Source organism: Bubalus bubalis, chromosome 11 (assembly GCF_019923935.1).
Source record: "Bubalus bubalis isolate 160015118507 breed Murrah chromosome 11, NDDB_SH_1, whole genome shotgun sequence".
In the NCBI taxonomy this organism is placed as follows: Eukaryota; Metazoa; Chordata; class Mammalia; order Artiodactyla; family Bovidae; genus Bubalus; species Bubalus bubalis.
Window position 1 is genome coordinate 70,784,350 of NC_059167.1, and position 25,249 is coordinate 70,809,598.

Sequence of the window (25,249 nt, forward strand, 5' to 3'; positions counted from 1 at the left end):
ATTGGTTGATTAAAGTCTGAGCAAATAAAGTGAGCTTTATTGGAGACAGTATTACTTAGAGCATCTAGTATTTCCTGTTTATTGACAGAATAAATCCCAAGATGACTTTCTACGATCTTGAATTATTACACCTTGCCAGACTCTCCACATGCTGATAACTTGAATCCCACTGGGCAACACATCAGGCTACCGATTTCCCATTTCCCTCTGCTGTGGCTTTGCTCATTCTATTATCTAAGGAGTGTCTTGGGCCACCACTGGACCAAGTTTAAGAATCAAATGCCAGCTTCTGGAAACACTTGGTAAGACTGCCAAGCAAAATGGAAATTATTTATTTCTCCCTTTGGTCTATATGAAGTATTTTCCCATATATAGAGGAATATATAGTCATATCTTAGTATGAGGGATTGATTCCAGGACCTCTATGGATACCAAAATCTGAGGATGCTCAATCCCTTATATAAAATGGCATAATGTTTGCAGATAACTTATCCACACCCTCTCATATACTTTAAATCATTTCTAGATTACTCATAATACCTAATACAATGTAAATGCTATGGAAATAGTTGCCATGCACAACAATTCAAGTTCTGCTTTTTGTATTCTGGAAATATTTTTTCCTGAATATTTTCCGTATGTAGTGGGCTGAATTATCAGATGTGGAACCCGCAGATACGGAGGGCTGGCTTTTTTTTTTAACATATTAATGTTAACATTTATAGCATAACAGTTCAGTTCATATTTTAATGCAAATATGACTTATATTAAATTCCCTTTCAGTCTTTTCTTTCTATACAAAAACATGCTTATTCTTTAAAAAGACTTTAAGAAATGGAAATATTTCAGGAGTGAAAAATTATTTGGATGTTTGTCAGAGTGAGTGGGATAAAGGAAAACCTGAGATAAAAGATAGTACTGTTATCTATGAGGCTTGGTATAAAATTATGTAAACAAAATAAAGGATCTATATACACAAATCGTTTTACTTTCAGAAATTTTGGCTCCTTTGTAGAGCATTAACTTTTGTGTCATATTAGGTAGAGGAAATGCATTATTAAATTATTTACCTTTTGTTTCAGAACCTGTTGTCTTTCCAACTCCATCTCTAGGCACAGATGCCTGGTCAGCTGAGTTGCAACATTAATAGAAGCATCTGTTTTAGAAGCTCTACTTCTGGAAGTGGAATAAAGAGGAGGTGTAACCCAGAGCTTAAGATACCCACTGATAATGAGGGTATTTGAGTGATGGTAATTGGCAAGGAGAAAGACTTAAAGATCTATCTGGAGACCAACCCTCACACTCCAGGCATGCTGCCAGAAAAAGACTAAAAACAGCACGTAAGATGGCAAGAAAAATATGCTCCTTGGTTTCTTCATTGCCATAAAAGCCATTGGGAAGAACTTAAAGAGATATGCCATTCCTGAATGGTAACATGAGACTTCTTGTGTCTTCTATGACTTGTGTGAAAACTTCTGTCATTTTCAACAAAGTGCAATCTTTTGGTGTATCTACTCATTGTCAAAAAAGGGTACAGTAAATAAAGCTGCTGAATGAGCAGCATCCATTCACATTCAGTGCTACTCTTAGAACTAGAACAGTCATACAAGAATACTGCTTTTTTCTTTTAGACTAAGGTAGTGGAACCTCTTTAACCTTGAGGATGACAATTTGATTTTTGCACACCCACACAAGACTTGGTGGTACACAACAGACTTACAGAATGTAGCCACAGCTTCTTGCTTTGGGAAATCTGGATCAATTTAATTATTAAAACCAGTTGGATGTTGGGGCCCCTGTGAGTGGAATCCTTCAGATGATCTGAGTCAACCCATACTCCATTATTTCATTGACACCTGACATACTCTTTGTAGCTGTCAAGCTGTATCTCCCCAAATCCAAGACAATGAATGAATTACACTGGTTCATTCAATGAATAAATCAGCTGAAATGGTTGTATGACTGGACAAGTCATTTGTTACAATGTAAACTAAACCATTGAAGGAAATGGGAGGAAATGAGACTGTGTCGTCCTCTGGGTCCCTTAAAATCTCTGACTGTATTTCTTTTTCTGTAAAATGGGCATATTAATCTTTTGCCCAGATGGATTGTGGTAAAGGTTAGAACTAATGCATGTAAAGTATCTGACATATAGCAGATAGTTGATAAATGGTTGCTGTAATTTATTATTATTATTACAAAAATTTCAAGTTACTTTGAAGAAATTAAGCAATTAATTACTGGTTGATGTAGATTTTTTTTTAAAAAAAACCTCTAACTAGTAATGTTTTATTAATCAATTTGGTATAATGGCAAAGGCAGTTTAAAGTTGGATTAATTCAAGTTGTCAAGCAGCTTAAATAGTAAGCCTGCCATTTATTTTAGTTTATTATCTGCCTTCACTGTTAACAACCAAGTCTTTTAGTTTCAGTTCCTTTATAGAATATTCTTTTATAAATAGCTGGTCTAATTGGTATTTTGCCAATAGTAAAAAGTGGATAAGAGAATACTAGTGATTGTTTGGGGAAGGAGAAAACTGTTGCTTCTAGTTCAACATTTTATGAAATGGAATGCAAATAGAATAAAGGCAGTATTCTCATTTGGTGGAATCCCTGATACTTTAAGAATACTGGCAGTGTGCAGGCTGTAAGCAAAAAGGCAGTTAAGTATGTCAAAAGAAACTTTAAAAATGATATTTTTTGTAAGCCAAGAAAATTGTCAAATAACTTGTAGCCCATATATGTCCTAATGTAATTGTCTTCCTGACCTTCTGATCTTGATGAGTTCTTCAGCACCATTGCAATTTGGTGTAGATTCTGGGTGGCAGTCATGCTGTCAAGGGGTCATTCTTCTTGGTGATAAGGTAGCTAGTGATCCCTGGGAGACAAGAGAAAACAATCAGGTCTTGAAAGCTGAAATACACTCAAGTCACGAGTGGGTTCTTGACAGAAGCCCAGTTCCTCTGTCTCAGTGTTTGGCCTTGTTGCCATGAAGAAAATGGTGGGGTTTACACCTATAGCCCTAACTTGGGGTTCGAAATAACAAACACAACCCACGAAGCAGCAGAGTGGAACATACTGGGGACTATTTTCAAGAGCATGTTGCTTTTTTATTTACCACACTGTTGAGTCACATGCTAAGGGATGTGGGTCCCATTAAAAAGAAGCGAGCTGCTTATTTTGAAGCAAATTATTATTAAATGACTATGCTTCAAAACATTTCTTAATGTCAATTTGAAGTGAAGTCATTTGAGTTAGAAGCATATGCCATTGCTAAATTGTTGCCAAAAAAAAAAAAGACAGAAAAAGGAAAAAAAAAAAGACAACTTGATTTTTTGCATTCATGGCTTACAAAACTGTTGACTCAAGATGTAACAAAAAGTTTATGTCCTGACAGTAAGTCTTATTTCCTGGGCTTCCCTGGTGGCTTGGTGGTAAAGAATCTGCCTGCAATGCAGGTGACCAGGTTCTATTTCTGAGTTGGGACGATCCCCTGGGAAGGGAATGATGACCCACTCCAGTGTTCTTACCAGGAGAATTCCATGAACAGAGGAACTTGGTGGGCTACAGATAATGGTCGTAAAGAGTTGGACACGACTGAGGGATGAACACTTTCACTTTTTTTCCCAAAGTGATCCACACTCATTATCACCAGTGAGTTTTTACTTCATAAAGCCAAAAGTAAACGACTAATTGTTACATTTAGTCCAAAAGAAGATTGTGACTAGCTTGTGAATGGTATCTGTAAATTAAACCTAAATAAAAACCTCAACAACTTAATGACAAGTAAGTTAGAAGTAGAGAATCCATGTTAATGTGTATCACTCTTTGTTAGATTCTATTAAATATCTGCAAAATATTTCTTTGAAGAGAACCTCTCTGCTGCTGCTGCTAAGTCGCTTCAGTCGTGTCCGACTCTGTGTGACCCCATAGGCGGCGGCTCCTCCGTCCATGGGAGTTTCCAGGCAAGAGTACTGGAGTGTATCCACTCACAAATTCAACTTCATGGATTACACATCACGTTTTCATCTACATATATTATCTAAACTAGACTTTAGATTTTATGGGATAGTTTCCTCATTGATTTTTTCCATCTTGGAGGTAATGTTTGGATTACTTTCTTAACACTTTATTTTTATTATTTTTCCTAATGGCTAATACATCAACCTGATAAGAAACTCAAATAATATGAAAGGGTATGTCATGAAGACTTCCTTCCATTCCCAAGCCCAGTGACATTTTCTATCCCTGACTGTTATTGTTAGCATTTTAAGTATACCATTCTAAATGTATTCTCTGCATATATAAATGTGTATTTCTAGATCTCTCCATCACTCTTTCTATTATTATCATAATAGCATATTTGGGTCATAACAGGAAACAAAGGGTACACTCAAATGTGGAAAATTAGAGGATAGTTTCTTTACAAAGAAATTATCATCAAATACATTGGTTATAATATAGGGGAACAGCAAGGAGACAGCTCAGTACTCAGGATGGGACAGTGGAGCTGTGTTATCCCTTAGGCTTAAAGAAAATGAGTGACTTCTCCAAGCTGAAAGGGAGGAATCGGATAGGGGAGGAGCAGTGATGTGGCTAGCTTAAGGTAAGGAGAGAATGAACACTCAGACCTCACTCTTGTTTGATCCCATGTTGGGGTTCCCCATTAGCCAAATGCAACCAGCAGCTGGAGGACCGAGGAGCCCAGTGATATAACCCATAGAGGTGGGTCTCCCAGGACAAGAAGCAGAGCAGCGAAGAGTGAAGAGCAAACCAGGATGAGCAACTGGAAGAAATCTGCCATTCAATTCTCCTGCTCCTTGCTTCTTGCAGTTAACAGTTTATGATGGAGATCGTTCCACGTGTCAGTACCTACAAATCTCTCCCCTTATTTTGAAGGAGGTAATTATTGCATGGATGAAGCATGGTTTAATTAGTCTTTTATTGCTAAACATTTAGATTTCCTGTCTTTTGTAAATACTAACATAACAACAAATATGCTTGTACATATGTCTTCATACACATGTGTGCTATATCTGTTATATAAATTCCTAAAATGGAAGTACTTCCTCATTAATTTAGAGGGTCAAAGTGGAACTGGATTGTTTATTTCTCCAAACAAAAAAAATAAAACTACTTTCATATTTGGGCAAAAAGTTGTCAGAATTTGTTGTGAGTCCTTACTGCCCCTCAAATCTAAACTTCCTCTTGTCTAAAAATACAAATTCTTTTTTATTTGTAGAATTGTAGAATAGTATAGAAGTTAAGAACATGTACTCAGGAGCTGGTGAGCTTGACCAGTACATAGCACTACATCAAGGTTTTGCTCTTATTACTTTGTAATCAATAACCTTTAATACCTGCCTCTTCTCATCACTATTTTTGTTTGTTAATCTTCTATTTTTCCCCTCACTCACATCTCACAAATCTTTCAGATCTTGGCTCTCTCTGTGTGCATGCATTTGCCTTATTTTTTTCAAGATTTTTCAAACTTATGTCTTCCAAGCAACTGTGTTAAATTGGCCCTAACCCATCAAGTTGGTACATATATACCAATGATACATCTATTTAGAACTGTTTTAATGTTGTGTTTACTGATATATTATACTGTAATATATATTGATTTATCAAACATGAGAACCACTATTCTGGTTAATGCGTTGGGTCTACTCTGGGTTATACTAATGGTCAACAGAGTTTGATATTAATCTCTGCAGTAGTAATAAATTATGCTTTTCTCAAAAGCATAGGTCCCAAAGTCATTAGTTTTTTTTTTCTAATTAATATATTTTGGCTTTATTGAACCTTACAATTTAAATTTCTCTTCAAACTATTCTATTTCAGCCTTTACCATAATTTAGGATAATGATTCATATAAAATTTCTATTTCTTCTTATTTATGCCCCAAACTGAATTTTTCCAAAATGTAAGGGGTACCTCCTAATTCTGGAATTATAATTTTGATTAAAATTCTTGTTTACCAAGGCAGCATAATTTCTCAAAGTTTTATTGTCTACTCTCCCCAAACAACCAGTTCCAGATTTATCTTAATACTGGGACAGAATGAAATTCAGATGGGCAGAGAAAATATAGTTTCCTTATTTTTGCTCTTTTCATACTAATTTGAAACATATTCTGGTTTATTTTTTAATCTGATCTATTAATTTTAAAGTACTATTGTGCTGTGTTCAGTTTCTCAGTTCTTTCTGACTCTTTCAAACTCCATGGACTGTAGCCCCCCGGGCTCCTCTGACCAAGGAATTCACCAGGCAAGAATACTGGAGCAGGTTGCCATTTCTTCCTCTGGCGATCTTCCCAATCCAGGGATCAAACTCATAGCTTTTGCACTGGCAGGTGGATTCTTTACCACTGTGCCACCTGGGAAGCCTTTAGATAGCTTTTCATCTCCAGAAAAATACTCAAAATCTCAGAAATTTCAGTCTCTCACCCTTCTGTCAATTCCTTCTCCAAGATGGCATCTCAGTTTTGGGGAAGAGATATTCTTGAACTTAAGTAGGAGAGGAAGAGGGACCTTTTGAATCTAGGAATAATGTCACTTGTCCCTCTAGGTTGCTACTCACTATGCTGGTTTTTGTGACTGAAGTCTGCAGCTGGCAGAATACATAGTCTGGGGTCTCTCACATTTATCTGGGCCCAGTGGTACTTTCTGGCTTGCTGGGTCTCCTCCAAGCTCTTGCTGACCCCATCTCAGGCTCTGCCTGCACTGTGTCTAGTCATCCTCTGGGTCTGCTGGTCAGCCTTTGTTGTAGACTCACACCATATCTTCCAGGATGTACCCTAGGAAGGCTCACTGTATTCATGATTCTGAAATTAAGGGAGGCTCAGGACTGTAAGCAAAATCATCTGGCTGCCCAACCACCCAATTCTGCCCTCATAATTATTATCCCATGTTGACATAAAACCATTCTCCTCTTGGCATTTTCCTCAATTTACCTGCAGTATATACCTGAAGGGGGCGGAGCACAGAGAATGTGAACAATGAGACATCTTCCTTTTCTGACTCCCCCTTCATCTTGCTCATTTTCCACTTCTGGCTTAGGGAATATGTTGCTCCCTTTCACTATGTCTTATTTCCCTTCTACCAAAAAGCCTAATAGGCAGAAGGGATGCCCTCTAGGAGAAACTTGGAGAACAACTTGAGCAACCATGCCTATAGGCATGGTCCTAGAAACTTCAGGAAGAAGAAAGAATAACTTAGATATTGTTCTTTCAAGACAATTGCTAATTTATAAACCACTGAAAGATAATTATATTCATGTTTTGATATATTTTCATGATATAAAATTAATTTGAAATGTCAGAATCTGAACATTGGGATCCTTTTGTAACAATCCTAATTCTCTTGTACAACCATCTGACCTCCTGCCTTCCTCCATACCAAAAGTGTCCTTGGGTCAAGCAGGGAGGAGATTATGAATCAAGAAAGACAAAAGAAGAAAGCAGACTATTTCAGAATATTACCTTCCATATACTTATTCAGTGAATTGATCTATTAAGCAACATTTACATTTCTTCTAGATTTTCATATAAATAGAATCATACAGTATGCATTCTTTTATTTCTGGCTACTTTGCTCAGTGATATATTTTTGAGATTTGTCCATGTTATTGGTGGTATGGGCAGCTTTTTTATTTCTATTGCTGAGTAGTATTCATTGTATAGATATACCACAATCTGTTCATTCATTTAACCATTGATGGAAATATGCATGTTTCCAGTTTGGAGCTAATAAAGTTACTATGAATATTTGTGTACAAGACTTTTTGTGGACTTCTGGCCCCAATTTTAATTCCAGAGCAGGAACATGTAAACAAGCATTAATGTGAAACAGACCTCAGTTCAACATCATAATATGCCTTGGTGTAATTTTTTATGTGTTTATTTTGCCTTGGGTTATTGAGCATTTTGGATCTCTGAGTTTACAGCTTTCATTAAAATTGGGAGATTTTCAGCCAAATATTTCTTCTTCTTCTCCACTTTCTCTTTTTTAGGATCTTCCAATTACCTGTATGCTAGCCCTTTAGATTTGATGATAGATTATTGAAGACCTGCTTAATTGTCACCATATTTTCCTCTGTGCTTTTTAATTCAAATAATGTCTATTCTTTCTTTCAAGTTTACTGATGTTTTCTTCTCCAGTGTGTAATCTGCTATTAAGTTCATGAAGTGAATTTTTCATTTATTTCATTGTTCAGCTCTAGAAGTTTTCCACTAACTTAAAAATATTTTGTCCTCTTATTATGTTCATGTTTTCTTTAAAACCATTGAACAGATGTACAATAGCTGATTTTATGTCATTTTTCTAATTTCTTCTTCTTTGTCATATCTGCATTGTTTTATTGAATTCATGATCTCCTTGTTTTGTGACATATTTTTTAACTTCTTTGCATGTCTAGTTTTTTTAAATTATTGGATGTTAGATATTATAAATGTTATATCACCAAACATCTAGACTTTGTTGTTTTTCTTTAAAGGATGATGAGCTTATTTTGGCAAGTAGTTATTTGCAGACCAGCTTGACACTCTTGAGTCTTGCTCTTAAGCTTTGTGAGGGTAGCTCTAGAGTATCCCTTACTTTAGGCCTAATTTAACCCTATTGCTAAGCAGTGATCCTTTTGGCATCTCTAATGAATGTCCTGGGTGTTCGAAAAGGTTTCTCCACTCTGACAGTTTAGAACTCAATTGTCTCCTAATCCTTTGAGAGTTCTGGGAATTGTTCAGTTTATAGCTTTCTAGTATTCTGAGGTTGTTATTTACCTAGCCCTGAGAATTCAAATCTTATAAATGTGAACTCATTTGTATTTAGTCAAAGATGGAAGCGGATTTCTTTGCAGATTTCTGGAACTCTTGTTAGTTTAGTGAAATACATTAATAGATTTTCAAATGTAAAATCATCCTTGCATTTTTTTTGGATAAACTAAAGTAGTAGTTCATAGTATCCTTCTCCCCCACCCACCTCCCGCATTTAGTATGCCACACTTTAATTCAGATTTTCCTATCTATGTTAATCAGTGAGACAGACATAAATTTCCCATACCATACCATCCTTATCTACTTTTGGTACTAAAGTGATAGTAGACTTGTAAGTTGGGATAGTTTTTTTTTTCCTTTTATAGGTAGGAATGGGATTGTGTCTTTATTTGGTATAATTCTGTCTGAATTTATTTTTCTGTTAAGTACATTTTAAACAACTAGTTTAACTTTTTTAAATGACTTTCAAATTTATGACCTTTGATACACTTTTAAATTGAAGTATACCATATTTATGTGGGCTTCCCAGGTGGCATGAATAGTAAAGAACCCGCCTGCCAATGCAGGAGATGTAAGAGAAGTGGGCTCAATTCCTGGGTCGGGATCCCCTGGAGAAGGGCATGGCAACCCACTCACGTATTCTTGCCTGGAGAATCCCATGGACAAAGGAGCCTGGCAGCTATAGTCTATAGGGTCGCACGGAGTCGGACACGACTGAAGCAACTTTGCACATACACATAACATATTTATAGGGACGAGCATCAAGGTTAAGTGTACAACTCGCATCTACTACTTGAGTTTTATTTTCTTCTCATTTGTGGCCCCTTGAATTTCCCTTACTTGAGAATTCAGCCATGTATTTGAAAAGCTGTGTGTAATTTTTTAAAGTAGAAGGGTATATTATTAACTATTACTTTGTGACAAACAAAATCTCAGCAGAATTCAGTGATAAGCTGTTGTTCTCTGCCTCACATGTCTGTAAGTCTGCTGGACCTGCTCCACCCCACAAAAGGTTTTTATAATATTATATCTCTCCAATTAGCAATGTGGCATGTATTCTACTTATTCAATTCTTGTTTAATATTTTTCCATGAAATTGTCTTTTTGGAGGTCATATATCTTTTTGATTATGTTATTTTTTCCATTTTTTATCATCATGTCAATAAAATATATTATATATTTTCCATGGAAAATATTGACCACTTTTAGTATAAAAAACTGCATAAAGATTACTGTGTTGCTGCTATATGAATAGGAATGTGACTCTCAAACTCTGACATGCACCAGAATTACCAGAAAGGATGGTTAATTACAGATTTCCAGGCCTCATCACAGAACTACTGAGTCAGAAACCTTCACAGATTGGGCAGGAGAATCTATATTTTTAAAAAGCCTTCCAGGTGATTCTTCTAAGCGTAATGTTTAAGAACCACTGAAACACGTTGATCTTGGCCAACATTTGCATTAGCATAAATCTTTGATGTCTCTAATCTTACTATTCTACTCATTTTACTTTAAGCAACATTTTCTCTGAAGATTTATCAGGAAGATTACTAAATAATAAGCCTTTTACTGAGTGCTTTTAATATTGGATTTAAAATAAAAATAATATAGCTTTATTTCCACTTGATGTCATATAAAATGCTTCAGAAAATGGAGTTCGGATACTATTCAGGTCCTCAGGGCATCTGGGTAGATTCAATGCAATCATCCTTCAGTATCTCAAGTCAATCTGGTTAGTGACTATCCACTTTTTCTAATAGAATTCTTGAATTTCACTCTGGCCAATCCTGCCTTGTGTCCAACTATAAAAAGTCTGGTTAATGTGCTAATAATACTAGAGAGCTCTTTCTGTCTTTTTCTGACAAATTGCTTAGCACAATAAGAGTACTTCCCTTTAGACTGGCAGCAAGAAACACTGCTTTCTGTTCCTCAGTCCGATGGTTCATTTGGCTTATTATTTTAAATTGGGCATAATAAGCTTCCCACGATGGTTTTCCTTCAGCGTTGACTGGTCTCTGCACTGGCCGATTACACAAATTGACCATATTGTCACTTATTTCTGGTTCTTGAGGCTAGAAACTTGATTCAGGATTCCACAATGGAAAGGAATATTACAGTCCTCTGGCTTAAAAGACTTTTTTTTTTGCTGGATTGCTACCTAAAGAGAGATGTAAACAAAGCTGCCAGAAATTTTCTTCTCTTTCTCCTGTTTTCTTCAGTGTCCATTATTTCTTTTATTATAACAATACTTTAATAATCAATACTTCTCTGCCTATTGAATTTTTAATAAGTATTTTTCTCTGTTTCTGAATTGTAGTAGTGGTAGTAATGTCAGTCGCTCTGTTGTGTCTCTTTGTGACCCCACGAGTTCATGGGGGCCCACCAGACTCTTCCATCCATGGGGTTCTCCAGGCAAGAATACTGGAGTAGGTTGCCATTCCCTTCTCCAGAGGATCTTCCTAACTAGGGATCAAACCTGGGTCTCCTGCATTGCTGGCAGATTCTTTACCTTCTGAGCTACAGGGTGTATGCTCTGAATAAGCTTACTGATATATTTGTGTTTTTTTGCTTGTTTGTTTTATTTTTTAAGCAAGGTTGCTTTGAACAGGTGAGATTTCCTTTGCAAATCCTGGCTGACATTTACCATTTACTCTGAGATTTTTAGATTTACTCTAGGTCATTTTCTATATTGTTGATGGATTTGAAGTTATTTGAGATTTCTTTAGCTTTTAGACTCACTATCAGACTCTGAGGCAACAAACTCAGAATATTAATTGTTTATCCTCCTCATTCATGTGTGTACATTTAACTATGTGGACTTCACTGTTACAATATTAAGAGGGCTCAGTTGAGGGGAAGGCACTGAGGTGAATTCTCTTTCTCTCTTCCCCTTTCCTAAAAAGACTGTTCTGATTAAGTATCATAGAAAACAACATGGGCACATGCCTTTATTGTAGTAAATGATGTATTTCTCCTAATAGGAATAGGTAGTGATGGAAACACCAAGCTTCCTTCATGTCTTCTGGTCCAGCTTCCATGATGTTTATGGCCCCTTACCGTATTGCTTTTAAGTCACATAAGATAAGTTCTACTGGGTATGAAGAACCATCTCAGTGGTGGTTTTCAAATCATTTAATCATGTAGGTGCCGGCTATTTATGACTCTGGTTATTAATAACTTCTGTAATGTACATTCATATATACATAAATGATAGATTTTTCAGCTCTTGGATTGGTGCCACTTTAGAAATTAATTTTAGGACATCTATTAGATAATTTCATATAAAATGGCTCATTTCTAATTATTCCAAAATTCAGCTGTGGGAGAATATAACAAGCCATTTCTTGAGATTCTTGCCTCCCAAGGCATCCAGTAGACTTCCTTGGGATGGGAGAAAAAATAAGAAGGCAAAATAACTAGGTTACTCTGAAACCTGACTTTTATGCTTGTGAACATCATTATCTGATTATTTGTATCCAAGTGCTGAAGTTATCAAGCAGTTTAGGGAAAAGTGGTTGTTACTTAGAAATATCTATTTCTGAGTTAGGCACTTTTACAATTAGTCCTTTCCAACTATCTTTCCTGGGTTAGCAGAACACATATTTGTCCACTGTGTCAACACCCTAGTCACTATCTCTCAAATACTGAGAGATATTATCTCTCAAATATTATTAAATATTATTTAATCAAATATCATTGAATTTTTATTAAAACTAAAAATTTAAATATTTAATATTAAATGTTAATTTTAAATATGAATTCTAGCACCCAAGCTGGTCACTCTGCCTTGCCATACTCTAGAACAATAAAGCCAATAATATAATACAGTAGAATATAAATCAACTGCAAAGAAAAATTACACATCTTTCAAAAGATGTAGAATTTTATGAAATCAATGAAAGTAGTATTGGTGAGCTACATAAATCACATTTTCAACCACTATTCAACATATAAAGATTAGAGCTAAACAACTAGAGAAGAGAAATCAAGGAGAAAGTGTGCTCAGTCACTAAGTCATGTCTGACTCTTTGCAACTCCAAGGACTACAGCCTGCCAGGCTCCTCTGTCCATGGGATTTTCCTGGCAAGAATACTGGAGTGGCTGTCCATTTCCTTCTCCAGGGGATCTTTCTGACCCAGGGTTAAACCCACATCGTCTGCAGATCCACCTTGGATTGGGTTCAGTTCAGTTGAGTCACTCAGTCGTGTCCGACTCTTTGCGACCCCATGAATCGCAGCATGCCAGGCCTCCCTGTCCATCACCAACTCCTGGAGTTCACTCAAACTCACGTCCATTGAGTCGGTGATGCCATCCAGCCATCTCATCCTCTGTCGTCCCCTTCTCCTCCTGCCCCCAATCCCTCCCAGCATCAGAATCTTTTCCAATGAGTCAACTCTTCGCATAAGGTGGCCAAAGTATTAGAGTTTCAGCTTTAGCATCATTCCTTCCAAAGAACACCCAGGACTGATCTCCTTTAGAATGGACAGGTTGGATCTCCTTGCAGTCCAAGGGACTCTCAAGAGTCTTCTCCAACACTACAGTTCAAAAGCATAAATTCATTGCTGCTCAGCTTTCTTCACAGTCCAACTCTGACATCCATGCATGACCACTGGAAAATACATAGCCTTGACTAGATTGGGTGAGTATGTGCAAAAACCTGAGATGCTTTTTGACCTGTTGATTTCTTTGCAGTTTCACTTCATCATGAAACATGGAAAAATGCATTTATATATCTCTATCCTCTCCTTTCTATCCTGGAGTAACAGGCAAATTTGGCTTTGGAATACGGAATGAAGCAAGGCAAAGACTAATAGAGTTTTGCCAAGAAAATGCACTGGTCACAGCAAACACGCTCTTCCAACAACACAAGAGAAGACTCTACACATGGACATCACCAGATGGTCAACAATGAAATCAGATTGATTATATTCTTTGCAGCCAAAGATGGAGAAGCTCTATACAGTCAGCAAAAACCAGACTGGGAGCTGACTGTGGCTCAGACCATGAACTCCTCATTGCCAAATTCAGACTTAAATTGAAGAAAGTAGGGAAAACCACTAGACCATTCAGGTATGACCTAAACCAAATCCCTTATGATTATACAGTGGAAGTGAGAAATAGATTTAAGGGACTAGATCTGATAGATAGAGTGCCTGATGAACTATGGAATGAGGTTCGTGACATTGTACTGGAGACAGGGATCAAGACCATCCCCATGGAAAAGAAATGCAAAAAAGCACAATGGCTGTCTGGGGAGGCCTTTACAAACAGCTGTGAAAAGAAGAGAAGCGAAAAGCAAAGGAGAAAAGGAAAGATATAAACATCTGAATGCAGAGTTCCAAAGACTAGCAAGAAGAGATAAGAAAGCCTTCCTCAGCGATCAATGCAAAGAAATAGAGGAAAACAACAGAATGGGAAAGACTAGAGATCTCTTCAAGAAAATCAGAGATACCAAAGGAACATTTCATGCAAAAATGGGCTCGATAAAGGACAGAAATGGTATGGACCTAACAGAAGCAGAAGATATTAAGAAGAGATGGCAAGAATACACAGAAGAACTGTACAAGAAAGATCTTCACGACCCAGATAATCACAATGGTGTGATCACTGACCTAGAGCCAGACATCCTAGAATGTGAAGTCATGTGGGCCTTAGAAAGCATCACTACGAACAAAGCTAGTGGAGGTGATGGAATTCCAGTTGAGCTATTCCAAATCCTGAAAGATGATGCTGTGAAAGTGCTGCACTCAATATGCCAGCACATTTGGAAAACTCAGCAGTGGCCACAGGACTGGAAAAGGTCACTTTTCATTCCAATCCCAAAGAAAGGCAACGCCAAAGAATGCTCAAACTACCATACAATTGCACTCATCTCACATGCTAGTAAATTAATACTCAGAATTCTCCAAGCCAGGCTTCAGCAATATGTGAACAGTGAACTTCCTGATGTTCAAGCTGGTTTAAGAAAAGGCAGAGGAACCAGAGATCAAATTGCCAACATCCGCTGGGTCATGGAAAAACCAAGAGAGTTCCAGAAAAACATCTATTTCTGCTTTATTGACTATGCCAAAGCCTTTGACTGTGTGGATCACAATAAACTGTGGAAAATTCTGAAAGAGGTGGGAATACCAGACCACCTGATAAACTATCAGGTGATAAAATAAAATCGCCTCTTGAGAAATTTGTATGAAGGTCAGGAAGCAACAGTTAGAACTGGACATGGAACAACAGACTGGTTCCAAATAGGAAAAGGAGTATGTCAAGGCTGTGTATTGTCACCCTGTTTATTTAACTTCTATGCAGAGTACATCATGAGAAACGCTGGACTGGAAGAAACACAAGCTGGAATCAAGATTGCCAGGAGAAATATCAATAACCTCAGATATGCAGATGACACCACCCTTATGGCAGAAAGTGAAGAGGAACTAAAAAGCCTCTTGATGAAAGTGAAAGAGGAGAGTGAAAAAGTTGGCTTAAAGCTCAACATCCAGAAAACGAAGATCATGGCATCCAGGTCCCATCACTTCATGGGAAATAGATGGGGAAAGAGTGGAAACAGTGTCAGACTTTATTTTTCTGGACTCCAAAATCACTGCAGATGGTGACCGCAGCCATGAAATTAAAAGACACTTACTCCTTGGAAGGAAAGTTATGACCAACCCAGATAGCATATTGAAAAGCAGAGATATTACTTTGCCAACAAAGGTCCGTCTAGTCAAGGCTATGGTTTTTCCAATGGTCATGTATGGATATGAGAGTTGGACTGTGAGGAAGGCTGAGCACCGAAGAATTGATGTTTTTGAACTGTGGTGTTGGAGAAGACTCTTGAGAGTCCCTTGGACTGCAAGGAGATCCAACCAGTCCATTCTGAAGGAGATCAGCCCTGGGATTTCTTTGGAAGGAATGATGCTAAAGCTGAAACTCCAGTACTTTGGCCACCTTATGTGAAGAGTTGACTCATTGGAAAAGACTCTGATGCTGGGAGGGATTGGGGGCAAGAGGAGAAGGGGACGACAGAGGATGAGATGGCTGGATGGCATCACTGACTCGATGGACGTGAGTCTGAGTGAACTCGGGGAGTTGGTGATGGACAGGGAGGCCTGGCGTGCTGCGATTCATGGGGTCGCAAAGAGTTGGACACGACTGAGCGACTGATCTGATCCTCTCCTTTATTTGTAACAATTTCAAACAAGTAGTCATAGCATATAAAGGCTGCTTTATTTTAATTAACCTTCTTAGGAAAGAAAAAACTGCCATAATAGTAATTAGCTAGCTTCCCCTTGAGAAAAAGAATTGGGGTGACAAGTTACAGGAGAGAAAAGAAAGGTGCTTTCAGGGAAGGACTGATTCTTTAAGAAGAATCTCATTGGATCCCTTTTGAGAATCGACCTAGAAATTTACACATGGTAAATGCTTTGCAAACATATGCAGGAGCCAGGGTCTTACTGTATTGTCAGTTTACCTCGAGAGCCAGGTCATGGAAAAGCCTGGGGCACAGGGCACACCCTTACCTGCTGCTTTTGTTAACTGGTGCTCAGGCTATTTACTGTGGAGATCACAGTTCCTCAACTATACTTCAGAACCAAGAAGGGCACTCTAAATCCTGATGCCCAGTCCATGTTCCAGACCAAACCTCTGGAGTGGGAACTAGAATGTGTATTGAGTATTTTGGTGATCCCAGTGTGCAGCCAAACTTGAAAATCATCATCTTAGATGATGTTATTTCTGTGTACTTTTCATAAGGTGGAATCTACAAGGTTCTGAAGTTTCAAATAGTCCTTTTAACCTTCTACATCAGTCACTGAAACAGGTTATTCAGTTCTGATGAAAAGACTCAAAATTGTCCTACAGTATGGCAAGACAGAGTGATCAGCCTGGGAGCTGGTCATTCAGGGATGGGATCAGATGAAGGCTTTTTTCACATACACAACTGTGGAGTGTACCTGCCTTAACCTTTCTTCCCTTTATAACAATTAATGTCCTTTTAATCCAGATGGTGGCTTCTTTAAAAGTGCCATGGTTTGGAGATTGAAAGAGACACCCCTCACAGCCATCCTCTGGTCTACTTTCTTCTGGGGTCTGCCTAATGCTTGTGTCAGGCTCACTTTTTGAGATGTGGCAGATTAAACATCTCCCTAGAATTCTTCTCCCCAACCCACACTTTCTGGGTGATAAGCAGCACAAAATGTTCTAGAAGCACTACCACTGCCCCAAACTATGGTCAAGTATGAGCCTAGGAAACAAATTAAAAGATGAAACTCATGCCCTGGCAAGAAGCCTACATTTTAAAATGTGCACCCTGCAAAGAAACATTCGCTAGGACGTAATGTAAACATTGACTTACACGCTTTGGTGTGTTGTGTGTTTGTGTTGTGTAAGTAGCTTGTTGAAACTGAAGGAGGAAGAGATTTATCATCTTACTCCTACAAGTCAGTCTATGTTCTGTAGGGGGAAGAGGGATTTTAGGAGCTCTTTAAGTGGGGAGAAAGCAGGTATTTGGTCTTAGAGAGCAGTGAAATGAAACAAAGAGCTAACATTTAGAGAAAAGAGATTAATCTACTCAGGAAAGCCAACTTACTGTATGAAGTAATGGTGTAGAGCTATAAGTTATGTGTTAACGTCCCTAGCAAGAGAAAGATGGCCACAAACTCTTCCATGTGTGTTCATTTAAAATAATGGCTTTCGACATTATAATAAATTTAGTTACCATTTATTTATTGGGTGCTTAGCAGATATAAAACAATTTATTCCTCAAGATAATTATAAGTGGTAGATAAATTACTATACCCACTTCACAGATGAGGCGTTGAGAAAGTTTGCAATTTGCCCTGGGTCACACTGTTAATGAGTGGCAAAGCCAGAACTGCTGCTTAGACAGCCAGGCTCTGGATTCCGTGTGCATTAAGCTGACTTTGATTGTGCTGCATTATTTCATTCAGTGTAATCACTGAAATTGCTTATTTTACTTTCTTGCAACTAAGACAGAATCTTGTATAGTCACTCAATTCTACTGGGTTCATGTGTGATGAATAATTATTAGTGCTATCTACTGAGGTTTGGGCTTCCCTAATGGCTCAGATGGTAAAGCATCTGCCTGAGTGCAGGAGATCTAGGTTCAATCCCTGGGTCAGAGGATCCCGTGGAGAAGGGAATGGCAACCCACTCCAATATTCTGACCTGAAGAATTCCATGGACAGAGGAGCCTGGTAGGCTATAGTCCAACGGGTCGCAAAGAGTTGGACACGCTGAGTGACTAACACTTCACTTCAGGGAGGTTTACTCTGCTGATGTGATCTAACAAATAGAGAATTTCTGGAGGATCAATTAGAGGATCAATTGATTTTTTTTCACAAGTATTTCTTTTCTTGAAGGGAAAATTGGATTTAGTTATTAATTTAATAACTATGCTTTCTTTGATAAAGATGGGAGAACTAATAAGTATTAGGCAATTTCAATGTATTCAATTTTTATAATAGGTAAATCAAATTCATTTGGAGATTTTTAAGTGAGAAAATTTTATATGAATATTAGAGAAGACTATAATAACTTGAAGAAGTTTAGAAGAAGCTATAAAAATTGTAGTCCCTCCCAAAAGTCACCTTAAAACCCAAAGTAAGAGTAGACTTTCCTATAGACTCCATAAAATTTGTTGTATATCACAATTACAGTTGAAGATAATATCCTAGGAATTCAGAATTTAAAGATCTAAAGCACTTAGCATATAGTACTAGGTCCTTCGTAGGCATACAATAAATGGTTGTTGAATGGATATTACAGGATGAATTCAAATTACTGTCACAGACAGAGGGAAGAGTCTCAAGCTTATTTTGAATATTTTTTATTTCCATATTTTTATGCCCCAAATCTATGTTGCTAACATCACCAATGAATATTAAATGAATGGTTAGATGCAGCTTCATGACATTTCAGATAAAAGATTATCTTGAAAGAAGACTGTAACCACATTTCTTCTGACTTTCTCAAGACGTACTCAACTTACCTTGTGAGGTTTTGTATCTAGCATCAGTGTCATTTGTCTTTTTCTGGAACTCTTTCTTCTTTTTTTACATTTTATCCTCATTCTTTAATTGTTTAAAATATAGTGTCCATTTTCAGCCTCTTTAAAGAGCACATACCCTTGGGACATTTTACCAAGTGGTCTAAGATGTGTTCTTTTTGTTTTTAATTACGTACTTTTTAGAAAAGAGAATTAAGTGATTCTACCAAAATCCCATCTCTCCTGTCCTTTCTTTTCTCAATGGTCAGCATGCAGGAGGGTCAGAGTATCTGAAGCCTGGACGGTTCCTCCCCACTGGCCCAAGTTGTCAATATGGAAATGCGTACAGACATTCATCAACATCCTGTCTCTTTTTGGTCCAACATTTTCTTTCTTTGATGTGACGTTTTGAATCCATGTTATCCTTCCTGATCTTTCTACTTGATCTGATATTGGAGATTGGTTCAAGAGGAAACTGAGCAAAACAACAAATAAAAAAAAAAAACAAGTTCGATGTCAGGCCTGTGAGTCAGTGGATGGCACGAGGGAAAGCCAAGGTGACAATTTTGTGCTCTGGTTTTTGCACTGTCATGCATGATGCTGGTGATAATATTTGCCTGGCGAGTGGTCAGTGAACCTCAGGCGAATCATTATAAATAATGGCCACAGGAGCATATTGTTTTAACCAAATCCCCTGTGGAATTAGGAGAAAAATTCAAGGAGAGGAGCAATGACTTTATCTCAGAAGGGGATCTCAGGTTGAACAGCTGCACTTCTAAGGCTGAAATGAAGAATATTCAGAGCCTGTCTCTGCCCGAGTTCTTGGTGGGGGCAAAGAGCACCCCCAAGTTCTAATTTTCAGCCTGTATCTCAAAGGTAATGTCTAGAAATCAATTTTCTGCTTGTCCTCTTGTTTAGTCAAGGGAAGAAATTTGCTGCTTATGAAGGCTTGAGGGCCTGACACCACTTCAAGAGAACTCTCCAAGATCACAGGTTAAGGTATCTTCTGCATGAGCTCCCCCTCCCCACACTGCAGAAAGCCTTAACCTTGACCTGGAGGGGATTTCCTTTCTAGAGGAGAGCAAGGAAATCCCATTTCCATGTTAACAGAGGGAGGTCTCCCCCTGTCACTGTCTGCTGCTGTGAGTTCTGTGGGCTCTGGGAGCCCAATTATGTGTGAAGGCATTTAAAAAAAAAAAAGAAAGGAGACAATGTTCAACTGGCGTGCAGAAGACAGGGACACAGATCCTGTCAACAAATAATGGAACGTGTGAATGTGTTGGCACACACAGTTGTGGTCTGGAAGATTACCTTTCAAAGTGGACTTACTGTGACGTTGGAAATGAGCTGAAACCGCCATTTCTCTACCTTTCCTGCTTGGATGGTCTGGATGCCATTGGCTCAGGCAGCAGAGAAAATAACAGCAGGGCTAACTGTTCATGCAAGTGTGATACTAGTCTTTAACAGAAGAAGAGTAATTACCTTTGTCTAGTTTTCCCTGCTGGAAAATGTAATAAAAGAGAGACCAATGTCTACTGTGATATGCACCATGCTTCTCTTCTGAAACACATGCCGACGACTCTGAAGCACCCTTTGATCACAAGCTGAATTCACATCTTAATTTTGAAAAATCCATTACTGTTGGGTAGATTCCCCGAATGCATTTGACAGCTCTCAGGCCAGTGCTATTAGGCGAGAAATCTCAAAGCCAGGGGAGATTTACAGCCTGGGAGATCATAGAGCATGAGTGGGTGCAGGCCCATCCCCCATCGATTCTCCAGCATCACGATGACAGGACGTATCTGTGTAGCAGAAGGAAGAGCTTGAGAGGGGTGGCTTCACTTGGAAATAGAATCCCCTGTTAGCAGCCGGAAGCAGTGGTGCTGAAAAGCAATCGCTGGTGTCAAGAACTTTCTTAGCTAAGCAGTGCAGCTGGTGGCAATAAATAGCATTCTAATAAAGGAGGATGTTCAGTCCATGACATAAGTGCGCACTGTTTCAACTACCAAACATAATTTATGAGATTGCATATGTCTGAAATGGATTTTCCCCTATACATTTATAAATATAAATGCAAAGATTTCAATAGGAAGAAAAGATCTGCATTTTAAATCAAAGTAAAATGGGAAGATCAATAAGTGCACTGTTTTTTTAAGTACACCATGATACATAACATTTTTAAAATGCTGCGGGTGTCGCACTCTACAATTACTTTCATTCCTAAAAAAGATGGATACTGTTTTATATGTTAGTGAATGTTGTACTCATGACAAGAGGTCTTAGAACTCACCACCTCTTTCCAGAAGCTGCAGAAAGGCAAATGCTTACATATCTTGGACCTTACTCTCAAAGATATGATGAGCGCATGTCTTACATGAGCCATTAATGAAATCCAGTCAATTTCACATAATCCTTAAAATGGTTCTGGAGGAACTGTTGAAAATGATGAGCCAGAAAAGCCATGTGTACTATTAGTAAGGCTTAAACAACGGGGCTCATCTGACCTCTTAACTCATTGACTCTGCATGAGTAAATAAGTTATTAGTTTTGACATAACCAGTGGTTTATTTTACCATCTACTGCTGTTCTTTGTTACAAGTTCTGTTTGTACCACATGTTATTACTTTTTATAATTATTGTGGAACATAGCAATTGCACAGACTGTATCATATCCCACTGGGATAAACATTGTGGATGAGGGACCAGAAGAACTTGCCTTTGACTTAGTTTATTCCTACTGCTTTCTTTACATGAGAAAGATTTTCACTGATGCCATTCACAAAACTAACTCAATGTTTTAATGACTAAGGAGTCCCTTTGAATAGCACTTTATCCAGGAACTCCAAATACCAATTTCTTTTCTACTGTGATGTGTGTTCAAGCTTATGAAATGAATTGCTGGTTAATCTTTCAAGCTATAATCCAAGATAAAAATCTACTAAACCTGAAAGTCAAATACAGCATTTACACTGCTATACTTTGACATTCATTTTTTCGTACTGTGCCTATATGCTCTTTATTCATATTATATTTTTGCTTCACAAAGGAAGAGTATGGTAAGTGTAGATGTCAACGAGCCCCAATATTCCCCTTATCATTTTGTTGATTTGGAAATTCACCAGTTGGTGGTAGAAAAGCTGAATTCCTATCTTTTCAGGATGGAAGCATTAAAAATGGGTAGCTATAGCATAAAGATACACTGCTAAATGGATATTATTTTCACGTGTTTTAATTGTCAATGCAAATCCAGTTTATAAATAAGGGCAGGCATACATCAACACATTATGATCACAGAGTCAAGAATGACTATAAAATAATGTGAAAGCTTTGACATGTTCTATTTGGCAGAGAGAAAAACACTTGTGATAATCAAAAGGTATACAGCTACTAGAAAGATTTTGCTTGACTCTATCCTCTGAACTGTTAAGAACCAGATGGTTTCAGAGATATTATATATGAAATTGAAAAAGATTTGAATCCAACGGTTTCTGGGGAATTCTAGGCAGATGCCAACAGGATGTGCTTAAAAAGTTGAACAGCAGCAATGAATTTCTTTAAATGTCTTCTAAAACGCATATGGATTCTCCAAGTCCATACTTTGATTTTGTATGTGAGGCTGATAGTTGTAAGTCAAAACAGGGGAGTAGAGTTAGTCAAGATTTTAAATCACTTACATACATGTTCTTTCTCTAAGTTAGCAATAGAGAAAATCTGAAAGTTTACCTTACTTTTCGAGGAAGCATAAGTGGGCATATGGTGAACATTAGTTATCTTAGAAAATATGCTTGATCATGACTGAATATTGCCTCTTTTCTTCTGGAATCAGCTCTGGACTGATCTGACTTGACACATGTGTATGACATAAAAGGAAACTGACAAAAAACCCTCAGTTATTGTTCCACATAATAGCGACTAATAACCAAGAACGTTTGCTCTTGGTTGTGGGTGGGATTAGGACAATTTTAAATGCAGTAGCGGCGTTTTAAGTGGTACCGTTCTGATCCTCACAGAATTCTACCTGCAAACTGAGGTTGTAGAATCACCTGAAGTTCCTTCTGAAAAACAAAACTTAGGAACAATGTTTTCAATGTAGTCTTTTATTGATAAACTTCAGTATCCTCATTTTAAACAAAGAACATGTACTTTCTGCTGCTAATAAAATTCTTGTGTTAATGTATGAGGTGGCAATGAAAAAATCTGAGGGGCATATTCAACTAAGGACACTAATTCCCGAATCTGGATTGCCTAGTCCAGCGTTTCTCTCGAATGCTATGTGCATACTTTCATCTGTCCACTTGTACCAGTGGGTCTTCCAGTTCGATGTATACTGAACACTGGCTCTTTCCTACAGGAGTTTTCCATTCTCAGTGCCAGGAAAAACTGGGTTCTTCTCAGTTTCCCTCTTTCCACCTATTTTAGACACTATGGATCTTGCACTCAGACTACTTCTCTCTTTGCTCTGGCCATTTAGAAACTGAAATCAAGAACTCCCTGGCCGTCTAATGGTTAGAACTCTGCACTTTCATTACTGAGAGCCTGGGTTCAATTTCTGGTCAAGGAACTAAGAACCTGCAAGTCTTGCAGTGCCCCCAAAACAAAACACAAAAAAAACCCCAAACACGCAAAACCAAAATCAAGCCAAATCTGACTCATATTGAGTAGTTACACAAATCATATAATGTGCATTTTGAGCGCCAATTTTGACTTCACTTTACTTCTCTTCACCTCTATCTCCCTATGTATTACATATTTTTTTAATTTGTTGTAATGTTTTCACCAGTGCAAGGCACTCCTAAATCATTTATACAAACAGAGGAGAATAAATAAATAAGCTACATTTTAAACTGCCATTTTCTTCCTTCTGTTCTTTTCTATACCTTATACCACAATTACTGAGTTTTTCCTTTTCCTCAGCCACTATTTCTGTTCATTCTCTTTTTAAAAAATCTCTGAAAACCATTCTTTGTTTTCTTGTTCTACGGCCTTTGCCTTAACTCCAGGTAAGCCACCTGATTGGTCTTCATTTTTAGACTCTTATTTTAATAAATTTCACACCTAGTAATATGATGATTAATTTCCTGTTAACAAATGTAAGAATTATGATTACTTCTATACTTAAAAACTTTTCATTGACTTTGCATATCCCACTATCTAACATCTAAATTTCTGCCATAATGCACAAGGCTGTTCATTGTCTGGCCCCATATTTCCTTCTAAGCTCTTCCTCTGCCTTCCATAATAAACTTGTGCAACCAATCACACATAACTCTGAACTGCTAATACTGTCCTGAATGTGTTATTTTTTCTCACAATTTCATGTCTTTAGATATGCTATTCCTTTGCCTGGGAAATACCAACTTTTGTACTCTAATCCTTGCCCTCATCCTTCCAAGGAAAGTGAAAGTGAAATTTGCTCAGTTGTGTCTGACTCTTTGCAACCCTATGGACTATGCAGTCCACGGAATTCTCTAGGCCAGAATACTGGAGTGGGTAGCCTTTCCCTTCTCCAGGGGCTCTTCCCAATCCAGGGATCAGATCCAGGTCTCAGATTCTTTACCAGCTGAGCCACAAGTAAGGAAAGCCACAAGGAAGGCTCTTCTAGAGCCCAAGCTCAAATGCCACTATTTTCCAGAAACACCCCATCGTTAAGCAGTCATTCTCTTCTCCTTTTGGATAAATCTTTGAATAAACCTTTGAATTAATCTCTACAGCAGCACAAACCACAGAGTATTTTAAGTATTTGTTAACTTGTCTCTTCCTTTTATGAGATCTGAGTTCATCAATGGTAGGGTCCTTTCAGTCTATAATCCCCAGATAAGCCTTGGTGCATTGCAGGTGTTCTATGAATGGTTATTACATCAATGGAAGGATGAATGAATAAATGAATAGCTAAAGGAATGAGTTAAGAAATCTATCTCTGGTTAGTAAGAGATAGTGCTGGATTTTTCTGACCTGTTGGAAGCAAAAGGTGAATTCAACATTTTAACCTCTATCATAGACTAAATTCTGCTCCCCACACTAGAGATGTTGATTTTAACCTTCAGGACCTCAGAAAGTGACATTATTTGGAAATATGGATGTATTTAGTAAAGTAAATACATAATTAATAAAGTTATAATGCACTGCAGATGTAATTAGTAAAGTTAAAATGAGGTCAAAGGTAGGTGATGGAATTCCAGCTAAGCTATTTCAAATCCTAAAAGATGATGCTGTTAAAATGCCGCACTCAATATGTCAGCAAATTTGGAAAACTCAGCAGTGGTCACAGGATTGGAGAACACCCGTTTTCATTCCAATCCCAAAGAAAGGCAATGCCAAAGAATGTTCAGACTACAGTACAATTGTGCTCGTTTCACTTATTTGCAAGGTTAAGCTCAAAATCCTTCAAGTTAGGCTTCAACAGTATGTGAACTGAGAACTTCCAGATGTACAAGCTGGGTTTAGAAAAGGCAAAGGAGCCAGAGATCAAATTGCCAAC

General features: G+C 37.8%; 1 protein-coding gene across 1 annotated transcript in view; it reads right to left on the minus strand.

Annotated features, from left to right (window-relative positions):
- Positions 1-2,299: 2,299 nt before the first annotated feature.
- Positions 2,300-25,249, minus strand: part of CDIN1 (CDAN1 interacting nuclease 1) — a 278,150-nt gene continuing 255,200 nt past the window's right edge. The window contains exon 11 of the mRNA XM_006058058.4: positions 2,300-2,877. Within this exon, the coding sequence (XP_006058120.1) occupies positions 2,868-2,877 (10 nt within the window). The 3' untranslated portion in view covers positions 2,300-2,867. The remainder of the gene's footprint in view (positions 2,878-25,249) is intronic.